General features: G+C 53.8%; 1 protein-coding gene across 1 annotated transcript; it reads left to right on the top strand.

The window, feature by feature from the left end:
* The first annotated feature begins 15,048 nt into the window (after positions 1 to 15,048).
* CITED4 (Cbp/p300 interacting transactivator with ED-rich tail 4) lies at positions 15,049 to 17,169 on the top strand. The gene is made up of 2 exons (XM_086765279.1): positions 15,049 to 15,117; positions 15,311 to 17,169. Exon 2 carries the CDS (start codon positions 15,323 to 15,325, stop codon positions 15,935 to 15,937), a length of 615 nt encoding a protein of 204 aa, XP_086621405.1. The 5' UTR covers positions 15,049 to 15,117; positions 15,311 to 15,322; the 3' UTR covers positions 15,938 to 17,169.
* Positions 17,170 to 17,957: the final 788 nt, after the last annotated feature.

Here is a 17,957-nt window from a genome sequence, read left to right as displayed (position 1 = left end):
GCAAATAATGACGAGTCTCGGGCCACACAGCTATCTGCACAGTCATTTATTCTGCCCTGGAGGAAGCTCCTTCAGGATGCCTAGTGCTCCACATGGCTGCAGGCAGCGTGGTGTTTGTTCCTCTCTTGCCCTGAACTGTAAAACTTCCACATGACAAGTGGCAAAGGGCAGATGCTCCCCTCTGGAAACTCAGCAGACCCTTTCCCAAGAGACCCTACAGTCTTCCTGGACCACAAAAGCTCATAGACTGGACTTGGCATCACCTTGGAACTAGAAGCGATCTTGGGTGAGGATAGGTCTGTCCTCCAACCCAAGGCAGCTCAGCTATCCTTGCATGGTCCCGTTTTAAAGTTCCCACAAGTTGAAGAGCTGTCTCCAGGCAGGAAGATCTTTCTTAGTCTAACGTGAATCCTTTCCACAGCTGAAGCCCCTCGGTCAGCTGCTGGGCACCACAAACATGGCAGAAAGATCTATCCTTCACTGTCACAGCACTCCTTTCTGTATTTGAAGACCATTCTCCCACCTGCCTCTGTTGTCCCATCTCCAGGATAAACTGTCCAGCACTTCCAGCTACCAGGGCTCTGCTGGTGGTTGCTCATCTCAAAACACTCCCCAGTTGCTCCACATCTTTCCCAAAGTGCTGGGGCTTCAGGAAAACCCTCTACTAGGGCTTCCCCATCCATCCCATGAGATCTGCTCCATCGCACCAGGACCACATTTAGCCAAACTTCACCACGCATGTTTGTGGGGTTTCAGCACGGCAGTGCTGGCCCAGCTGCCCCTGATAGACACAGCTTTGTACCCCATCTCAGGGAAGGGGCAGCAGTACCCAGAAGTCCCAGGACAGAGTTGACCCCGTAGCCAGAGGCATGGTAGAAAACGTTTAGCAGACATCCCTGCATTCATTCCCGCTCCCGCTGTCTTCCTGATGGTTTCCTCAGTACGTGGCCACAACGTGGTGCCAGGTGGAGTATTATCCGTCGATATTAGTGCATAGCCTACAGCCCTGAAATGTCACAGGCTGCAAAAGCAGAGCCAATAGGAAGCTCTGTGTTTTCTGGAGCCGCAGGTCTAGCAGGTAGCTTCATCTGTGGGCATGTCCCCGGGTAGGTTCTCTGGTGAAGTTTGGGAGGAAGAGGAAAGCACAGAATGGAGCCAGCAGAAGCGGGGAAGGCCGGTGGCCCTGGCATCCAGGACCCTGTCTGCCTGCAGGGCACTTCCACTGCCTCCTTTCCAGCCCAGTCCCACTTTCCCATCCTCTTTGTGAAAGGTTTCGGGTTTCTTTCTGGGGCGGCTTGAGTTTGTTGTGAACCAGAATTGAAGTGTTGAGCTGGGAAAGCTGCTGGTTTCATTGCTTCTCAGAATAGCAGCTCTTTTTTCTAAACCGTATTTATAAACTGCTGCTGTTTGGGTTTTTTTTATGACAAAGACAGTGAGTTCAGGAAATCAGCAGTGGTTTCTGTTATCTGGAGCACAACCAAGCTAGAGAGGGAAGGGGGTGTCACACTCCAGGAGCCTGTTCATGGAAACTAGTATCTCACTGCTTTGCCCCTTGAGAGTCAGATATTTATAACCCCTCACATCTCTTCTTCCTGCTCCTTGCTGTCACCAGCTTCAAAATTTGCTCATACTTTTAATCCCATGAAAGTGACCAGTGGGGGAGGGCCACCTCTCCTCCCTTTTTCCCTTCCCCTATTTCCATGTGTAATTTGTTGCTCACACATCACACAGACCACGGTTGCAGCAGTTCAGGTCGTCTCCAGCGGACCTTCCCACCTACTGGCATGCTTTCTCCTAGCCTTGAGGGTATCCCATCCTCCCAGGCACACCTCGTGTTCCCCTTCCCAGGCACAGTCCAAGTCCACACCAAACACTTGACATGCCCCGCACCTCCCAGGCAGTGCAGACCCCAGCCAGAGCAGAGTGATGCAGCGAGGAGGGGTGGGTGGATGGACAGCACATGGGGCACCCATCTGCCCCAGCACGGGCAGACCTTGGGCATCACGGTGGTCAGAGCGTAAGGGGATGGTTGTCCATGGTGGGTCCCGCTGCGTAATGAACATTGCAAATATAACAGGGAGACAGCAGCAGCAGAAGACACCAAGGCATCCCCCCCGCAAGAAGAGAAAGTGCTTGGAAGCTCGAGATCTCGAGATCTCAAGATCTCAGAGAAGCAGCACCCCAAAACTGCTGCGCAAGCTGCAATGCAAGAAAGACATGGACTTGAAAGATCAGGCCTTCATCTGAAGGGTCTGGAGCAACTTCATTCTAACACCGTGCTCTGGCCAGTGCCCTCCAGTGCACAGCCACAGCCTTTACCACATCCCAGGTACAGTGTCTTGGGGCACCTGGCCTGGGGGGAGCAGCTGAGTGGGTGCTGGTTGCCAGCCCAGCCCTGAGACAGCAGAAAGCACGTTCAGCCACCAGAAAGGCTGCCTGTGTGTGGACCCCCTCACCTGGCATTGCCCTCCCCTTCCCCAGCATCACCTGGCCCAGCTGTCCCGCCATGGCTCCCTCCCCACCCAAATCTCAGGGACCCAAATGCTGCGCAGACCAGTGCAAAACACAGGCAGCACCCGCCACATTCCTGAGCAGTGACACTGGGTCACTCCGTCAAAAGCTTAAAGGCATTCTCCAGTGGCCATAAAATAGAGACTACGAAACGCACACTGAGATCTAGGCGAAACCATGAAACACGTGCATCTCTCATGCTGCCCACAGTGGAGGGTGATCATTCCAGGAGTGCCTGCAAATTTTGTGTGCTGAGTGTCACCTGCTCCCTACACCTTGAGAAGGAAACCGCGTTGCTCATACAACTTTGGGAAAGGAGCTCTTAGCTGGGAACCGTGGGGAAACCTGTGCAACATGGATCAGCTGTTCATGTGGGGAGATCTACAGCAGCTCTCTGCACCCAGGAGCTACTGCGGAGGCCCCACATCCATGCTGGGCCTCTCAAATCCAAACCCAGCACCCTTTCACCTGACAGCCTCCAGCTGAAAATGCCGAGAGGAGGTCCTGGGGACCACCGGGACTGCACCACCCTGGATGCAACGTGGCTCCTGTTGTTTCTTCTCGCTTTGCTCCCAGCAGTCTGGTGGTCCTCTTTGCTCAGTTCTGGGGGAGCTCAGCTCCTGGTGTCCCCGGACAGAGCCCTTTGGACCTTTGCCTCAGGACTTGTGGCCAAAGCACACCTGGCAGTTGACTGTAGTGGATCCGGGATGGTGACTTGAGAGCGGCTCCAAACTGATCTCCAAGGTTGAGGGTGCATTTCATGAGATACAGTGGGACAAATTAATGGCACATATCCACAGCAAGGAGGACATCTCACTTCCTATCCCAGCTCCCTTCCTCCTTGCTTATCTAGCGCCAGCTTCAGGACTTGGTGGACCTCTCTCTGTGCTGCTGGAAGTCCCTAAACTGGCAGATAACTATCCCAGTGAGAAGGCAATTCAGCCGCCTGCAAAAATGCAGTCATGCAGCACAATCCCATGGGTTGTTTTCGAAGGACAACACTAACACAGCTGCCTCACCCCAGCAGATGGGAATGCCTTCACAGCGCTGCTGGAAAGCACAGCACCGTCAAGCCACAGTCACCTATACAGGGACACAGGTAGAGGTGTGGTGGCCCAAGTCTCACCCAAGGCCTCCACCCTTGTGCAAGGTGAGAGGTCTCTAACTCCACGCAGACCCCAGCCTTGCACTGGTGTCTCTCAGGGGCTGTTATTTTTTAAGATGGAGATTCTCGCTGCAGACCCTCAGCTCTTCCCAAAACCCATTTCAGGCGCTCAGCTGCAGAGCCCAACTCAGACCTTGCCAAGGCCAGAACTGGCGGCACGTGGGTGTTGACGTCAGGAAATTATATCTTTGATGGGTGCCAGCATGTGACTGATGACACAGCACCAGAGACACCCCAGTGACAGAAGAACCTCAGAGTCTAGCCCCAGCCTCTCCTCCACTAAGATAGACAGGAGCATCCCTTGAGGCAACGCCATGCAGGCCATGCACAACTCTGTCTGTAAACTCGGCAACAGAGAGAGATGGGGCAGGGCAAGTGGAGAAAGGAGGGGAAGGAGAGAGAGAGCCCTCGGTCCTCCAGGCTCTGCTGCAGGCTCACCCCACACCAAACACCTCCTTGAGCATTGCTTTACCTGGGTGAAGAGGCACCAAAGGCTCTACAGTGGGATGCTGGCCTGTGGCCAAATTCTTCTCCCAGGCAGGAGATTTGCCACAAAGTCTGGCTCTCATTTTCCTCTTCTTAACTCCATCCCGTGATTCTATGTCTCACATGAAGCCAGGGACCTCCCTGCTCAGCTGCTTCCACCTCTCCTGTACCCCACCCCGAACCCACTATCCCAACACCGCCTTTGCTGGAGCCTGAAAAGGAGGAACACAATATAGAGCAAGGACCTAAAAATGCCTTTCAAAAGCACATAGCATGGCCTGTGGCAAACAGGAGGATGATTTCTCTCCCCGCCTGGCACTCCACTGCTTTCACCAGCTTGTCCCTTACACAACAGATGCCCTCAGCAATCAGCATTCCCAAAAAGGGCAATTGCGTTTTAATCCTGACAATGGCAGCAGCAACACGAGCTGTTTTCCTGACATTGCATGTGCCAATAGCTCTCATGGATTTCAGTGGATACTGGCCAGGAACGCACATTTTTGGGTAGCACATGTTTTCCAATTATTCCAAATAAATTGATGTCTCACTTAAGCATCCAGACCATGTTCTTCATGTACAAAGAAAACATGTCCCCATGAAAATTGGGCTTCCTCTGGCCACGAGCCTTGCTGCTTTGGCCGACCTCCGGCTGTTTGGCACATGTCCACTGCAGCAGGCCAGCAGTGCCGCTTGGCTCTACCAACATTGCCACCCTGGTGACATGACAAGATGACTGAAGTCCAGGCAGGTAGCGGCAGGACGGCTGCTCAGTGAGATATGCACAGCTGTGTTTCTTTCACCACAAACACCAACAGATGTTTTCTTCTTTATTTCTGACATCAGAAGGAGGTACGGCTCCTTTCACCATGATAAAAAGGAGAATGGATGATGCAATAAAAATTTATTATTTGTTTCTTTGAAATGAAACAAACATTTTCATTTAGAAGTTTTTACATTAACTAAAAAACACTTATCAGTGAAATCCCTGGTTGAGCTAGCAGGATTTTCTGCTGAAGTTTGGCCCGGATAGAAACATCCTGTGCAGCTCCAGGAAGAAGTTTTTGCAAACCAAGGAGGCAGCAGTAGTCACCCCAGGTATCTTCTTGCCCAGAAGCGTCTACAGCCTCCTGAGCTGGTTCAGCCCATGTCAAGGACCCTCACAGAACTTGTTGTCAGCTCTTTCCCTTCTCTATATAAGCAGCAGTTCCTCATCCCTCACACAGCAGTGACTCACCTGCACAGCTCTGTCCCATCCTACCCCAACCCAGTGACAACTTGGACAGTGTCATCAGCCCACAGCCCAAGCTGGGGTCCAGCAGAGCTCATCCCTGATGCAGGAGAGGGCCAGCTGGAGGATGAAGCCCCCCACCTGCTGCAAGCTCAGCCCGCAGCCTCCATGCACAGCCCTCCATGCAAAAAGCTGCAGCCACAAGTTACAGAGCCTGAAAGTCTTCTCTGGTGGCAAAGGCTGTGATACTCTGCCCTGGCTTTGGAGGAGGAAGAAATTTTTTACACTGAGGGTGGTGTCACACTGGCCCAGGTTGCCCAGAGAGGTGGTGGAAGCCCCATCCCTGGAAACGTTCCAGGCCAGGTTGGCCAGGGCTGTGAGCAACCTGATCTGGTTGGAGATGTCCCTGCTCCTTGCAGGGGGGTTGGACTGGATGGGCTTTAACGGTCCCTTCCAACCCAAACCGTTCCATGACTCTATGAGGCTGGTGGGAAGGCAGGTCCCCACGTGGTCCCAGGGGCCTTTCCCAGCATCACGGCCCAAGAGGAGCAGCTCCTGCCAGAGGCAGCCGTGGGACCGGCACAACTGCCCGCGGTCACGGCAGTGCTGACATCCAGCCACGCAAAGAGGCACTCTGCACAGGACACCTTCGGCACTCCGACGCCCTGTCCCACCAATTAGCTGACAACATCATGACTTGTTTTCAGGAATACTGAGCCCATGAATAACAAAAATAGGAACCTGACAAACAGGTCCCAGTGACCTGGATCCCAGGCAGCTCTCCCAGGACAAAACTTTCAGTTGCCCTGAGTCACGCGTCCTGTTCCTCCCCTGGCCACGCAAACTGGAGACGCTGCCGGCCACGCAGCCCACCCACAAGCTCACATCTTCCCAGGGTTTCACCGTAGAGCAGGACCTGCTCAACTCTTCTACTGGTTAGAAAGTGGAAAAGCACTTGGGCATCCTAAGGCAGTCAGGGGACTGAAAGGGGCATGAGTGAGGCTGGACAAGCATCATCATAGCCATGAGGGTCTGGAAATACCAGGAAGAGCATTGTTGCTACATCGACCCAGGAAAAACAGCCACTGCCATTTGAAAAGGAGGTTGCCTAATGTGAAGGAAAGAGAAGGCAGATAAACAGCAACAGCTATTTCTGACGATAATGCAAGAAACACCACACTACAGCCCACCCCCCACGAAAGACTCACCACCACCCTGACTACCCCCCATCTCCAAGTGCAAGACAGTTGCACGAGGCAACTTCAGCAGACCAGAGAAACCGCCACCAGCTAATCTGCCTGAAGACAGTAGCAACGCAGGCGCCAAGAGATAAGAAGAAATAGCCTAAAAACTCTCTGACTCCATGCCCCAGAGGACACTGTGACTGGCAGGAGTGAGTGGGAAGCCGTCATTTGAGTGGGAAAGCCCCACTGCTGTCCATCTCCACTGATCCCACTCCCATCTCCATCCCCACTGCCAGTGGGAACAGGGGGAGACAGGGCACCGCACGGGAACCCAAGAAGAGGTACCCTTGACCCATGATGCCTGGGTCAATAGGCTCCTTGCCAGAGAAACCACACCGCTGCTCTGTCCACCTCTGCTTCAAATCCAGCCTGAGGGAAATCGCAGTGACCAAGACATCCAGAGAGGCCACGTGGGCAGAAATCTATGCCCAGGCAGAAATGCAAGCCAGGCCTCAGGCAAAGCGGCTTCTTAACCTGAAGCAGACCTGTGGGTTGCTCACATCAGAGGCAGTTACTCCTTGGCTTGTCTTTGGCAGGGAAAAGGACACACTGCGGTACCTGGGCAGGACAGTCACGGGGCTGAAGGGACCATTCAAGAACAGTCGATGTGCTTGCTTGCAGTCCATAACCACAGACACCATACGGAAACCTGGAAAACTCCAAGGTGGAAAGGAAGGGCAGAAATAGGAAACACTGATGAAGCACTAGCAAGGGCTGTGCAGGCTGGTGGCCCAGCCTGTGGCCAGAACAGGGTCAGTACCTGGGTTTCCCTGGCCGTGGCGAGGCACAGGGCTGTGCTGGGGAGGGGTGACAGCATGGGAAGAGGTGAGCAGCGACACGTGCAGCTGAGGCAGGAGCCGGTGACGTGTGTGGCCCCGTACCACGTCAGAAGCTGTGCCAGCAAACCGGTCTGGTCGGCTGCCTGCTCCTGCCACACTTGGAGCAGCACTCGGAGCCCTTTGGGCCAGGTTCAGGCTGCACGTCCGTGGCTGGGTAGTGCTCAGGCTGCCAACTCTCTCCAAAGCAGGACTGATTTTTCTGTCATCAGATCCCACAAGGGAGGTCCCTGAGGGCTCCGGGGGGTGATAAGTGAGATCCCTGGGCAGAGGGGGGACAGGCAGCTGGGTGGGCGAGGGGTCAGGTACCACACAAACCGTACTGGGGTCAGCTCTGCCCCAGGACTAGAAGCCTTTTGGCCCTTCAAGGCTAAAGTGCAGCCAACGCCTACCATGGTGCAGGTCTAAACGCAAACGGGCTGCGTTGGCAGAAGTACAGCAGAGCAAGGCAAAGGTGCGGGGCAAGGAGCCAGGATGCTGAGCAGGACCTTGCCGAGCCCCACAGCGGCTCTGCAGGCATCAGCGAGGAGAGGCCACACCTCAGGGCCCCCTCCTGCTCTCTGCCAGCAGCCCGGCCCCAGCCCCACAAGGACATCCAGGGAGGCACGCGGCTGTGCCGGGCTGGCCTCCTGGCCACCTTCCCCGAGGCTGGGAACAAGGCGCTGGCGCGGAGCAGGGAGCGGAGCAGGAAGCAGCCAGCACACGGGGTGTGTGGCAGGCCTGGAGGAAAGCAAACAAGAGAAAGCAATTGAGGAAGCTCGTGTCTCATTCGTGTGCGTCCCAGCCAAAGTCCAAAGCAGGAGGCACTTGCAAAGGACACTGGAAAGATTCCAGTGATGTTATCTGCCCCCACAGAGCAAGATTAGCCCAGACAGAAAAAAAAAAATAGAAGAAGTTGTTTACAAGCTGGGCAAGGCAACTCAGTGGTTGGAGCACACTGGTGCTGGGGTCAGCTGCTGCCCTGCCGACATCTGCCACTTTGGAAGAAGCACCAAACCCCTCCGTGCCCAGCTCTGGTCTCAGTTGCCTTTGCACCAGTCAGTGGCCCTGGCAGGTGAGATGCTGCCGAAGGGCGCGTGGTCCCACACCGCTATCAGCGCATGCAGGAAGCCATGCGTCGCGGAGTATGTGTGCAGGGAGCTTGCACATGAGCCACCTGTGTGTTTGGCAGGCTCCCACAGAGCCGAGCGGAGGCACAGCCTTCCCTTCCTTGGCATCTTTGCTCCCGAAGCCCAGCAGGGTTGATGGAGAATCCAGTTTCCCCAGAGCTGGCCACCAGCTGCAGACTGGTCAGGCTCGCTCTCAGCACTAACAGTCCCTGCATCCAGAGGGTCTGTCGGGGAGCAACCCGCCCTTCACCCCCTCCCCTGGGCCACGTGCACTTCTAGCCTCTGCCTAACACCTCCTGCCTTTTACGAAGTGTTTCCATCTAAATGCAGATGAGGAATCGCAGGATAATGTTGCACCTGGATTCAGCTCTCCTGGAGGACGCTTTTACCACGCAGAAATTGGGGAGAGGGAATTCTGAGTTGCCGTTCGGTGCATCCTTATGTCGCTGCTGCGTGGCTGCCCAGCCGCCAGACGGGGAGGCACCGTGAGCGCCCTGGAGAGGAGCCGCACCGTGCCCCTCCTGGGCTCCTCGCTTTCCTCCATATTCTTTGTCTGTTGTTTTTATAAATCTTAATGAAAATTCTTTTCTGCTGGACACCCATGACTGCTGTTGGTGAAACCCACACTCGACTCATCTCTCTCCTGTGCATCTACCTAGGAGGCATTTGCTCCAGGGAGCTCCACACATGAGGCTGTTCCTGCCCCACACGCACTAATGTGTCTGCTTTACAGAGGGAAGGCACAACGCCGTGGCTGAGCCAGGCAAAGTCCTCCCCTGCAGACCACGTGCGGAGTGACAACTCCACAGACCCATCACCAAGCAAGTTGTGCCTGGGGCACCTTCCCGGAGAACCTGATGTGTCCTGCTGCAAAGCCCTGGGGGAACTCGGATCCACCGCCCCTCTTGCTCGGCTGTGCTGGGACCTGTGGCCCCCATGGCACCACAGATTCTCCATGTCCTGCCCAGGGAACAGTGCTTGTCCCCTCATTTACCCACATCTGACCCATCTGGAGGCAAGGAATAGGTCTGGTAAGACACGTCTGAAATAATTTACTGTTGGCCATTATCCCTCTAGTTCTCTTTGTCCCAGACTTCTGTAAGACACCAAGTTACACTCTGCATCAAGAAGCTTAATATTTAATTTAACTTCTAAATCTCGGCTTGTTGACATACTTATTTAAAGCCAAACTGGAGAAACTCCATCTGAATTCACTCCTGGTTCAACGTTTATATCACCATGGCCTCTGTTGGACTTTTCAGCTTCAGAGTCGAGGTTTGCAAACCACTGTGATCATCCTTAAACAAACAAAAAAATGACAGTGCGTTGCATCGCTGTTTCATCTCCTGATTGCCAATAAACAAATCTGCTAGGAAAGCATTACATGTGCAGCAGAAACTCAATAGGATCCTTTTGAGATATGGTATAGAGAGCTCCAGCAGCTGATAGTGAACATTTTATTAAATTGGATGTCCCAACATAGTCAAACATTAGGTAGAAAAGCTTTGAGCTCCTTGGTGGTGCAGGGAGAGGCAGCGGGTGTGCACCCCCAGGCAGACCTCAAAGGAATCGGACCGTGGTAACCCTCCTACCAGAAAGGGAAAAGCAGCTGGCAAAACCTAACACTGTGGGGTGGGCAACGTGGGCTCTGGGCCACTTTGAGTCCAGCAGATTTCTTTATCCACCTTATGCCTGGAGAAAAAGGCAGGTGGGAGCTGGTTGCTGCCATGTATTATGACTGCCTTGATGTTTAATAGCTGATCCTCCTGCACGCTGTGTGCCCTTCTATTTCCCACTCTTCACGGAACAAAACACATGCTTTAGTGATTCAGATCTGGACTTGTCCAACCCAAGATCTTCTCAAATGCCACACACAGTCAACCAGCTGCCGTGTCCAAGGGAGCTACTGCAAGCCAACAGCATGCAAAAGGACCAGCGCACCTGATGCTTGGCATCTTCTGGAAAAAACAATTTTTGAGGAATCCTTTCTGATACAGCTGAGAGCTCCAAGGAGGTAAAGCTGATGTGGAGGTGATGCATGCACGCTGCTCCCTGCGTCTGCCCAAGGCCAGACCCAGATACGGCAATGTCAGACAGTCATACTTGATGGACCCCAGTTTAGGTCACACCTCCGCAGATTTCCAGCTTCCTGCTGCACATTTCTACTCTCCATATTTGTCCTTCAGTGAGTGGGGTACTGCAAAGGGGGTTTTCCTGGACATTTGTCCCTCAAAGGCAAACTTCTGCCTTAAGAGCTAGTATCTCAAATTGCTTTAGCTTCTATCTGCACATCTCAATTGCTTTGAAACTTACAGGAGCTCTGCAGGGCCAAGCATTGACTCAGCTGGGCATCCAGGAGTCTTTCAATCATGGGGTTCCTTAGATCCTTCCATCTACACCCAAATACATGGCTCACATTGCTACTCAAATTGTTTTGCAATCTCCATGCTAGGGTAAATCACACCCCACAGCAGCGAGTGGGTTGTAAACTGAAATGCTTAGTGAGAATCACTTGGTCAGAGGAAATTCCCCAAAAAATCCTCTACCCGCTCTCCATTCATCAGTACATCCTACATCCTACAAAGTTCTTTATAAAAACCTTCTCTTTTTTTTTTTTTAACTCTTCCCCAAAACTCAGGCTCTCAGACTTTTGCAAAAAAAAGAGATCTTGAACTGTAGGTGGAATTAGCAAGAACCAGTTCTGACACATGCAAAAAACATTGCGAGATGAAAGTGTTCACATCTCAGCTTACAAAAAGTGCTTGTCCATGCCACCTCTCATCCCTGCGGGGCTTTGGGAACATGACTTTACTGCAGTAATACCACTGGAGCTGTGCAGCCAATGATGATGAGGGATTAAATATGAGGAGGGAACACCTCACACAAACAACCTCATGGGTAACACAGACCACAAGCATCCTCCTAAGAGGGAAAAGAACGGTCCGCAATGTGCTGGTGATCAGATCCCTGAACTGATGCCCACCCACACGGATGCCTTGACCTGGAACACAGTCACGCAGGCAGTGCTTCCAGGTCACCAGTCACGCAGAGCCAAACTGGTGCCACTGGAGCAACAACCAATTCCCAGCTGGGGTAATCCACTCTCGATAACACAGGGCTGATGACACCAGTACAGCCAGACTGGGGAAGTCCCATGTCAGGAAGCCGTGAATGACACACTCCTGGAGGTGGCTCATGTGGTGACTTGAGTCAGGGCTGGCCAACTGACAGCCCCAGGGCTGGATCTGGTACACAGGCAGTTTATCTGCTTTCCCAGAAAGGCCAGTCTGTCCGTGGGCTGGTGGCAGATTGCAGTGCATGGGGAGATGGAGGAGAGACCGCAAACCTGGGGTTACATCAAGTCATACACAGTTTGAGTCCTTCAAGCTTGAGACCTCAGCATGATGAGGAACCACTGCTTGTTCTGGGACAAAAAGTGGGATCCTACCAGGACTAGTCAGACCTTCCCCAGCTCTGCTCCCTAGCTGTTGGCTGGGCAGTGAAATGCAGCAGATAAGTCTATGTTGGTCCTCATAAAATAAAATGTTACTGGTTTGAGAATGGGAAGTCCTCAAGACACAGAGCACAGGCTGATGGCACACAACATGGCAAACATGGAGGCTGTGGACACATCTCGCCGCCACAATGCCTCTCTTCCTCCCATACCCTTCCTTTTCTGCAGGCACTTGGTTCCTCTCAAAACACCCCAGGTTATGCTGGTGAAACATTTAGGGGACAACGTGCAAGCTAGATCAGCTGATCTCAGCCAACATAGCTCCATTTCTGGTGAAATTATTTTCAGACAGGATGAGCTGCTGATCTGGCTTATGCTTCCCAAAGCAGAAGGGACATAAGTCAGCGTAGAGATGGAGGGGATTTTCACACTGGTGTTCAGCGAGCACGCTCTCTCATCTGCCAATTTTTTTTCCGAAATGCTGGGCCACATACCACCCCTGGGGTCTTTTGCAATGCAAATGGCTGTGGAGACCCCCTTCCCAGCTGGTACTCCTGTCCAAGAATTCCTGTCCCTGACCAGGTCTTGCGCTACACACCGCACCTCTCCTCCAAGTGAGAGAGGATTTTGTGGCTGGATGCATCTGCAAAGACGAGGGCAGACACTCCCCTTGTATTTGTTCCTCACCTGGGTGTGCATCTGCGTGTGAACTCGCAGGCAGGCAGGTATATGTATGTGAGCATGTGTTTATTACACTAAAAAATGCATTTGTCAAAATCTCTAGAGTTAAAAAACAATCATTACATAATTACTCTAGACAATTAACCAACTGATTCATCAGTTAGAGGCTCACCAACAACACCTGAAACCCATCCCAGCCACTTAACAAGGCAGAAGGTGGCACAAACAAAAGCAACTCCCAGGGTGTCCTGGAGGTTAACGGCTCTGCGCCCTGTCCAGGTAAGAGAAGACACTTCCCATTCCTGGCTGTTCCCATCTGGAAGCTGATGGCTCCTGGGCATGATCTGCTCTGAGTTGCTGGTTTCAGGTGTTTTGGTATAGAGATATTCCATACAAGTAACCCAAGTGACCTTTGGGTCAGCACTGTGTGGTTAGGTGCTCGTGCAAGACGCCTGTGCTGCCTAACTTCCATCCCTTCATGACAGAACATACTTAGACCTCATCTCTCAGGGAATACAGTTAGCAACAAACAACTTCTTCGGCAACCTTTGAAACACTTTGCTGGCACCTCCTTCTGCTCAACAGGGTCCATGAGCGTAACGAATCGCAGAACACACAAATGCTGCCTAGCTCCATGAAACAGCCTGCTCCAAGTCTCCAGCAAAGGTCTGTCTGTTATTACCGGAGCCATGGTCCGTAGCGCTGTAGTTAAAGGCTGCGCAGGAGAGCACACAGACAGAATGAAGCTGGAGAAGCAAGTTTTAACTTTGCCATCACCTGCCTTCCAGGTGGGTAACCATGCAAGACTAATCTTTAAAAAAAAAAAGTCTCTGGGTTCCTACAAAAAAAAAACCAACAACAACGGGGGTGGGGGGAATCACAAGTGTGCTTTCATATGCTACTGGACAGCACCGCGTCCTACAGACAGCGCCGGTGTAGTCTAGGCCCATGGTAAAATAATTTGGTTCGGTGGGTGAGCATGGGGGTTGCACTGGGACTCCGCAAGCCAAAACTGCACCCAGAGGTGAAAGAGGCTGCTGCAGAGTTACACCAGCAAATAAATACCTGCTTGTAACATTCACGGTGTAACAAACACCTTCAGCTGTGTTTAGACAACGTTGGTGCATCCCTGCTGGGAGGGCACCACGGGCAGAGTAACCACCCACCAGTTGATGCCGCTAAGTAAGCAACCTCAGTCGCTTTGGCTGGTAAGGTCCCGCTGCGTGGCAGCACCCCAGCGCTGACCCTGCAGCCAGAACCGCCGCCAAGCAAGGGGTTCTCACGACGGCCAGCACCCTGGGCACCTGGGCACTTGCTGGCAGGGGCCAAGTGTGCAGCGGCCCCGGAAACACTTGGCAAAGGTCTGCGTGCACATCATTCATCGTGAAGAGGAAGCTCAGCACAACCTCCGCAGTGGGTACCTGCGCCCCAGCCAGCCGCATGATGGGGTACAAAGGCTTGGTCAGAGCGACGCTGGGGGAGAGGAAGGCGCCGGAGCGATGGGAGGGATGGCTCTCTCCAGAGAGCTCATCTTACGCTGTTTGCAGTATCAGAGGCAGACAGGGTCCCTGCTCAGGAAGCAGAGTACAGTACAAAATTAGCGCTTCACATGAACACACCACCATTGCCAGCACACATGGGCTGGGAGCAGAAATGACCCGCCCGAGGTTCTCCAGTCACCCCAGGCCCAATCTTTACCCCAGGGCACATAAGCGGTGTACTGAATAGGGATGACCTGAGTTTTCTGCAGCCGAGTATCCCTGGAGGAATGGTGCTGCCCACACCACGCTGAGGGATCCCCAGCCCAGCACACGGGGAACACTGTGCCTTCTTCCCAACCACCTGCATGCCCGTTGTCCTTGATGCTGATGCGGAAAAAGAGGACGACACACCCTCCATCTGTGGGGATGGTAACACCAGGCATCCTGCGCAGGAACCGGACATGCACTGGGGGGCTTCTGGCCCCCAGCAGGGTATTGGTGGGAAATGGAGGGCTGGGGGTGCTGGGTGTCATCCATTCCTTTCCTCCTCAGCCTGCCCAAGGCGTCTGCACCTGAGATCCGAGGGGAGAGCGCCCGATCCCAAAACCCTAACAGCGGGGACACGCTAACACCAGTGCCTGCCGTGCTGGAGCCAGCCGCTCCCCCTCACCTCGGGCTCACCCGCCAGGAGCCGCGCCGCGCCGGGCCGGGCCGGGCCGCGCCGTGCCGTTGTGCCGCCCTCCCGCCCGCCCCGTCGGGGGCCGGGCAGCGCCGGGCCGCGCTCCAATGGGCGGCACGGGGCCGGGTCGGGCCGCCCCTGCCCGCGTCCGTATAAGAGGCGGGAGCGCGGCTCCCAGCGCACGGCGAGCTGAGCCGAGCCGAGCCGGCGTGCGGAGCCGTTGCGTGCCGGAGCCCCGGATCGGTGCGTAGCCGCGCGGGCTCAGCCCGGCTCCCGGCCGCGGGGTAGGGGCGCGGGGGCGCCGCGCTGAGCTTTGTCCGGCGGCGGCTAGGCCTGCCAGGGCCGGTGCCTTCCCGGTGCTCCGGGATCCTCGGAGGGGAGCGGGGAGCGGTGCCGTCCCCGGGAGCCGTGCCCTGAGCCGCGTGTCGCCTTGCAGGGGCCTGGAGCCATGGCTGAGCACATGATGATGTCCATGAGCCACGGCGGCAGCGGGCTGCAGAGCTACCGCATGGGGGTGAGCGGGCTGCAGGGACCACCGCAGCACGGGCAGCATGTGCTGAGGACTCTGCCCGCCGCCAGCCAGATGATGCCGTACGGAGGGGCCGGCATGGACGGTGCGATGAGGCCGAGACCCAACCTCAGCGGACAGCTGGGCCACCACCAGATGCAGAATGCGATGATGTTCAATGGCCCCGGTCAGCAGCAGCAGTACATGGGGCCGGTGGGCACCCAGCAGCTAATGGCTAGCATGCACCTACAAAAACTCAACACCCAGTACCAGGGTCACCCACTGGGTATGAGCAATGGGCCCATGGCAGCCGGTGCCCAGCAGTACAGAGTGGGTCCGAGCCAGCACCCAGGCATGCAGCATATGCCCTCACCAGCGCTGACCTTGAACATTATGGACACTGATCTCATAGATGAGGAGGTCTTGACATCCCTTGTCCTGGAACTGGGTTTGGACCGGATTCAGGAGCTGCCAGAGCTATTCTTGGGACAGAATGAGTTTGACTTCATTTCAGACTTTGTTAGCAAACAGCAACCCAGTGCCATCAGCTGTTGAGGGGCTTTGAGCTCCTCCTTGTGTCTTGGTGGTTTTGAGTTTGTTTTGAACTTCCTTCTCCACCTGCCATCCTCCTGCCTTGCCCTGTCCTGGATTCCTGACCTCTCCAGAGAGACAATCATCACACACTGGCTTGCAATGGATTGCTTTTTCTCTTCTGTGTGGTTTTTCATTTGGGAGTTCCTGGGGAGAGGCTGTGTACCCCAACCACAGAGCAGATCAAGAGCTCTTGCTGTAGAGCTGCCTCTAAATGGCATTAACAGGATTTCTGGCTTAAGTAGAAATAATGGACTTACGACTTTCCACAACTAGGTTTTGAGCACAGGAAGCGATGGGCAGCTGACAGCCCTGCCGGTATCTGGATTTGCTGAAGGATTCTGTGGTGCCAGTGAAGTTAAAGGATCCCCCGAGAGAGGATTGTCTCCCTGGTGCATGGTTTGAACTAGTTTCTCCTTGCAAACATGGGTGCAGTTAGATGTTTGTTGGGACTTTTTACTGTGACAGTAAATAGGTCTTCAGTCTTGTCTGTTCAGCTCAGGAAGGGGGCACTTCCCCCCCAGCAGGCTTTTTTTGAACTGTCTGAGCAAAATAAAGTATGCCTTGGGGAAGGGTGTTGCGTATGTGCCTAAATGTTCATCTCTGTGCAACTTTGGATCTCCGACCCATGCAGCTAATCAACTGTAAAATTTACAAAGTGTTTGAGGCTGATTCAGGCATCAGGCTTAAAGCTGCAGTCTAGCTCCACTTTTTTCCACCTCTGAAACCAAATAAAGACCATGTAACTGTATATTCCAGATCTAATCTTATTTATTTTTCCTATGATTATTTATTTGCAAGGGCTCTTTTGTTATTTGGCTTTGGGACCGCTGGGAAGGATGCATGGAGAGTACTGCAGCTTTAAGACGCTGGCTTCAAAAAAAAAAAAAAAAAGCAAGCCTGGGATAGTTTTCAAGCTGCTCTGCAGACAGTCGCTTCAACCTGAGATCTTTATGCTGAACACACAGGACTGTAAATCCAACACCTTTCTGAATGCGATAAAGGTGACTCGATTTCCAATTCCTTCACTCGGAGAAGGTTAAATGTAGAAGCCAGGGGGTTTTGTTTCCGCTGTTCCCAGGCTCCTCTGAACTCCCGGCTGCTGCTGCCCCCTGCTGCTGACAGCTCCTGGCAGCTGTCACTCAACAACCCCGTGAGAATGTACAGATGAATTAGCTAATAAAAGCTGAAATATCTCCAGTGTGCATTTGTTTAGTGCTCGTCTCCGGCCCAGGTGCAGTGCAGTGTCGAGCACTGGGAGAAGCACTTTCCTCGTTCCCGTCGGCACGCTGTGGATCGGGTCACTAGTGTCCCCCACCTGACATCTAAGGTGTAAGGATTGCATTTCTAGTTTAATGTTTGGACTGAGTCAATCCCCAAAGCGTGTCCGGGAGGGTGAGATGCTCCTTCTCTGTGCTGAGGGCAAGTTCCTAACGTGGATGGTGCTGCCCTGTTGCAGGGTGCCCTGCTGCCCGCTGACCCAAGGCGCTCAGACAAGCGGGTGGTGACTCCTCACGCTTCTTGCAGACCAAGCACAGCTCTGACAGCTGGGATGCAGCTCTGGCAGGAGCTCTCTGCTGCAGTTTTCTGTACCACAAAGGCTCTAAAACTCAAGGTGGCTGTTGATCTCCTGCTCTTCCAGAGCAGGGATGAACCCCAGAGCAGGGTTCTCTCTTTTTTAAGGGTTCCCAGCCAGTCCTTTTGCAGAGTTCAGAAATATTCCCATGTGTCCCTTTCCTGCCCTGTAGCAGTGGGGCTCTGGATGCCAGTATTGGAGTGGCTGGAAACTTGGACCACACTTTGGGTTGCCTGTCAGCATCCCCTGGCCTTGTCCCTTGCACAACTCCAGAGCCAGAGTTAAAGTCCTGTCCTGTCCTGCTGCTGGTCATGCCTGTGCAATCTGGAGAGCTGGTCAAAAAGTAAATGACAGGGCTTGTGTTGCAGATGGGAGAGCCCTGCTTGGGCTGTCGACTCTGATGGGCTG

Source organism: Chlamydotis macqueenii, chromosome 22, assembly GCF_036417535.1.
Source record: "Chlamydotis macqueenii isolate bChlMac1 chromosome 22, bChlMac1.mat, whole genome shotgun sequence".
In the NCBI taxonomy this organism is placed as follows: domain Eukaryota; kingdom Metazoa; phylum Chordata; class Aves; order Otidiformes; family Otididae; genus Chlamydotis; species Chlamydotis macqueenii.
This window is presented reverse-complemented; position numbering and strand designations above follow the sequence as displayed.

What these genes read in the sequence shown, in the direction of transcription:
- CITED4 (XM_086765279.1), top strand. Translation starts at nt 15,323, where the DNA reads ATGGCTGAGCACATGATGATGTCCATGAGCCACGGCGGCAGCGGGCTG.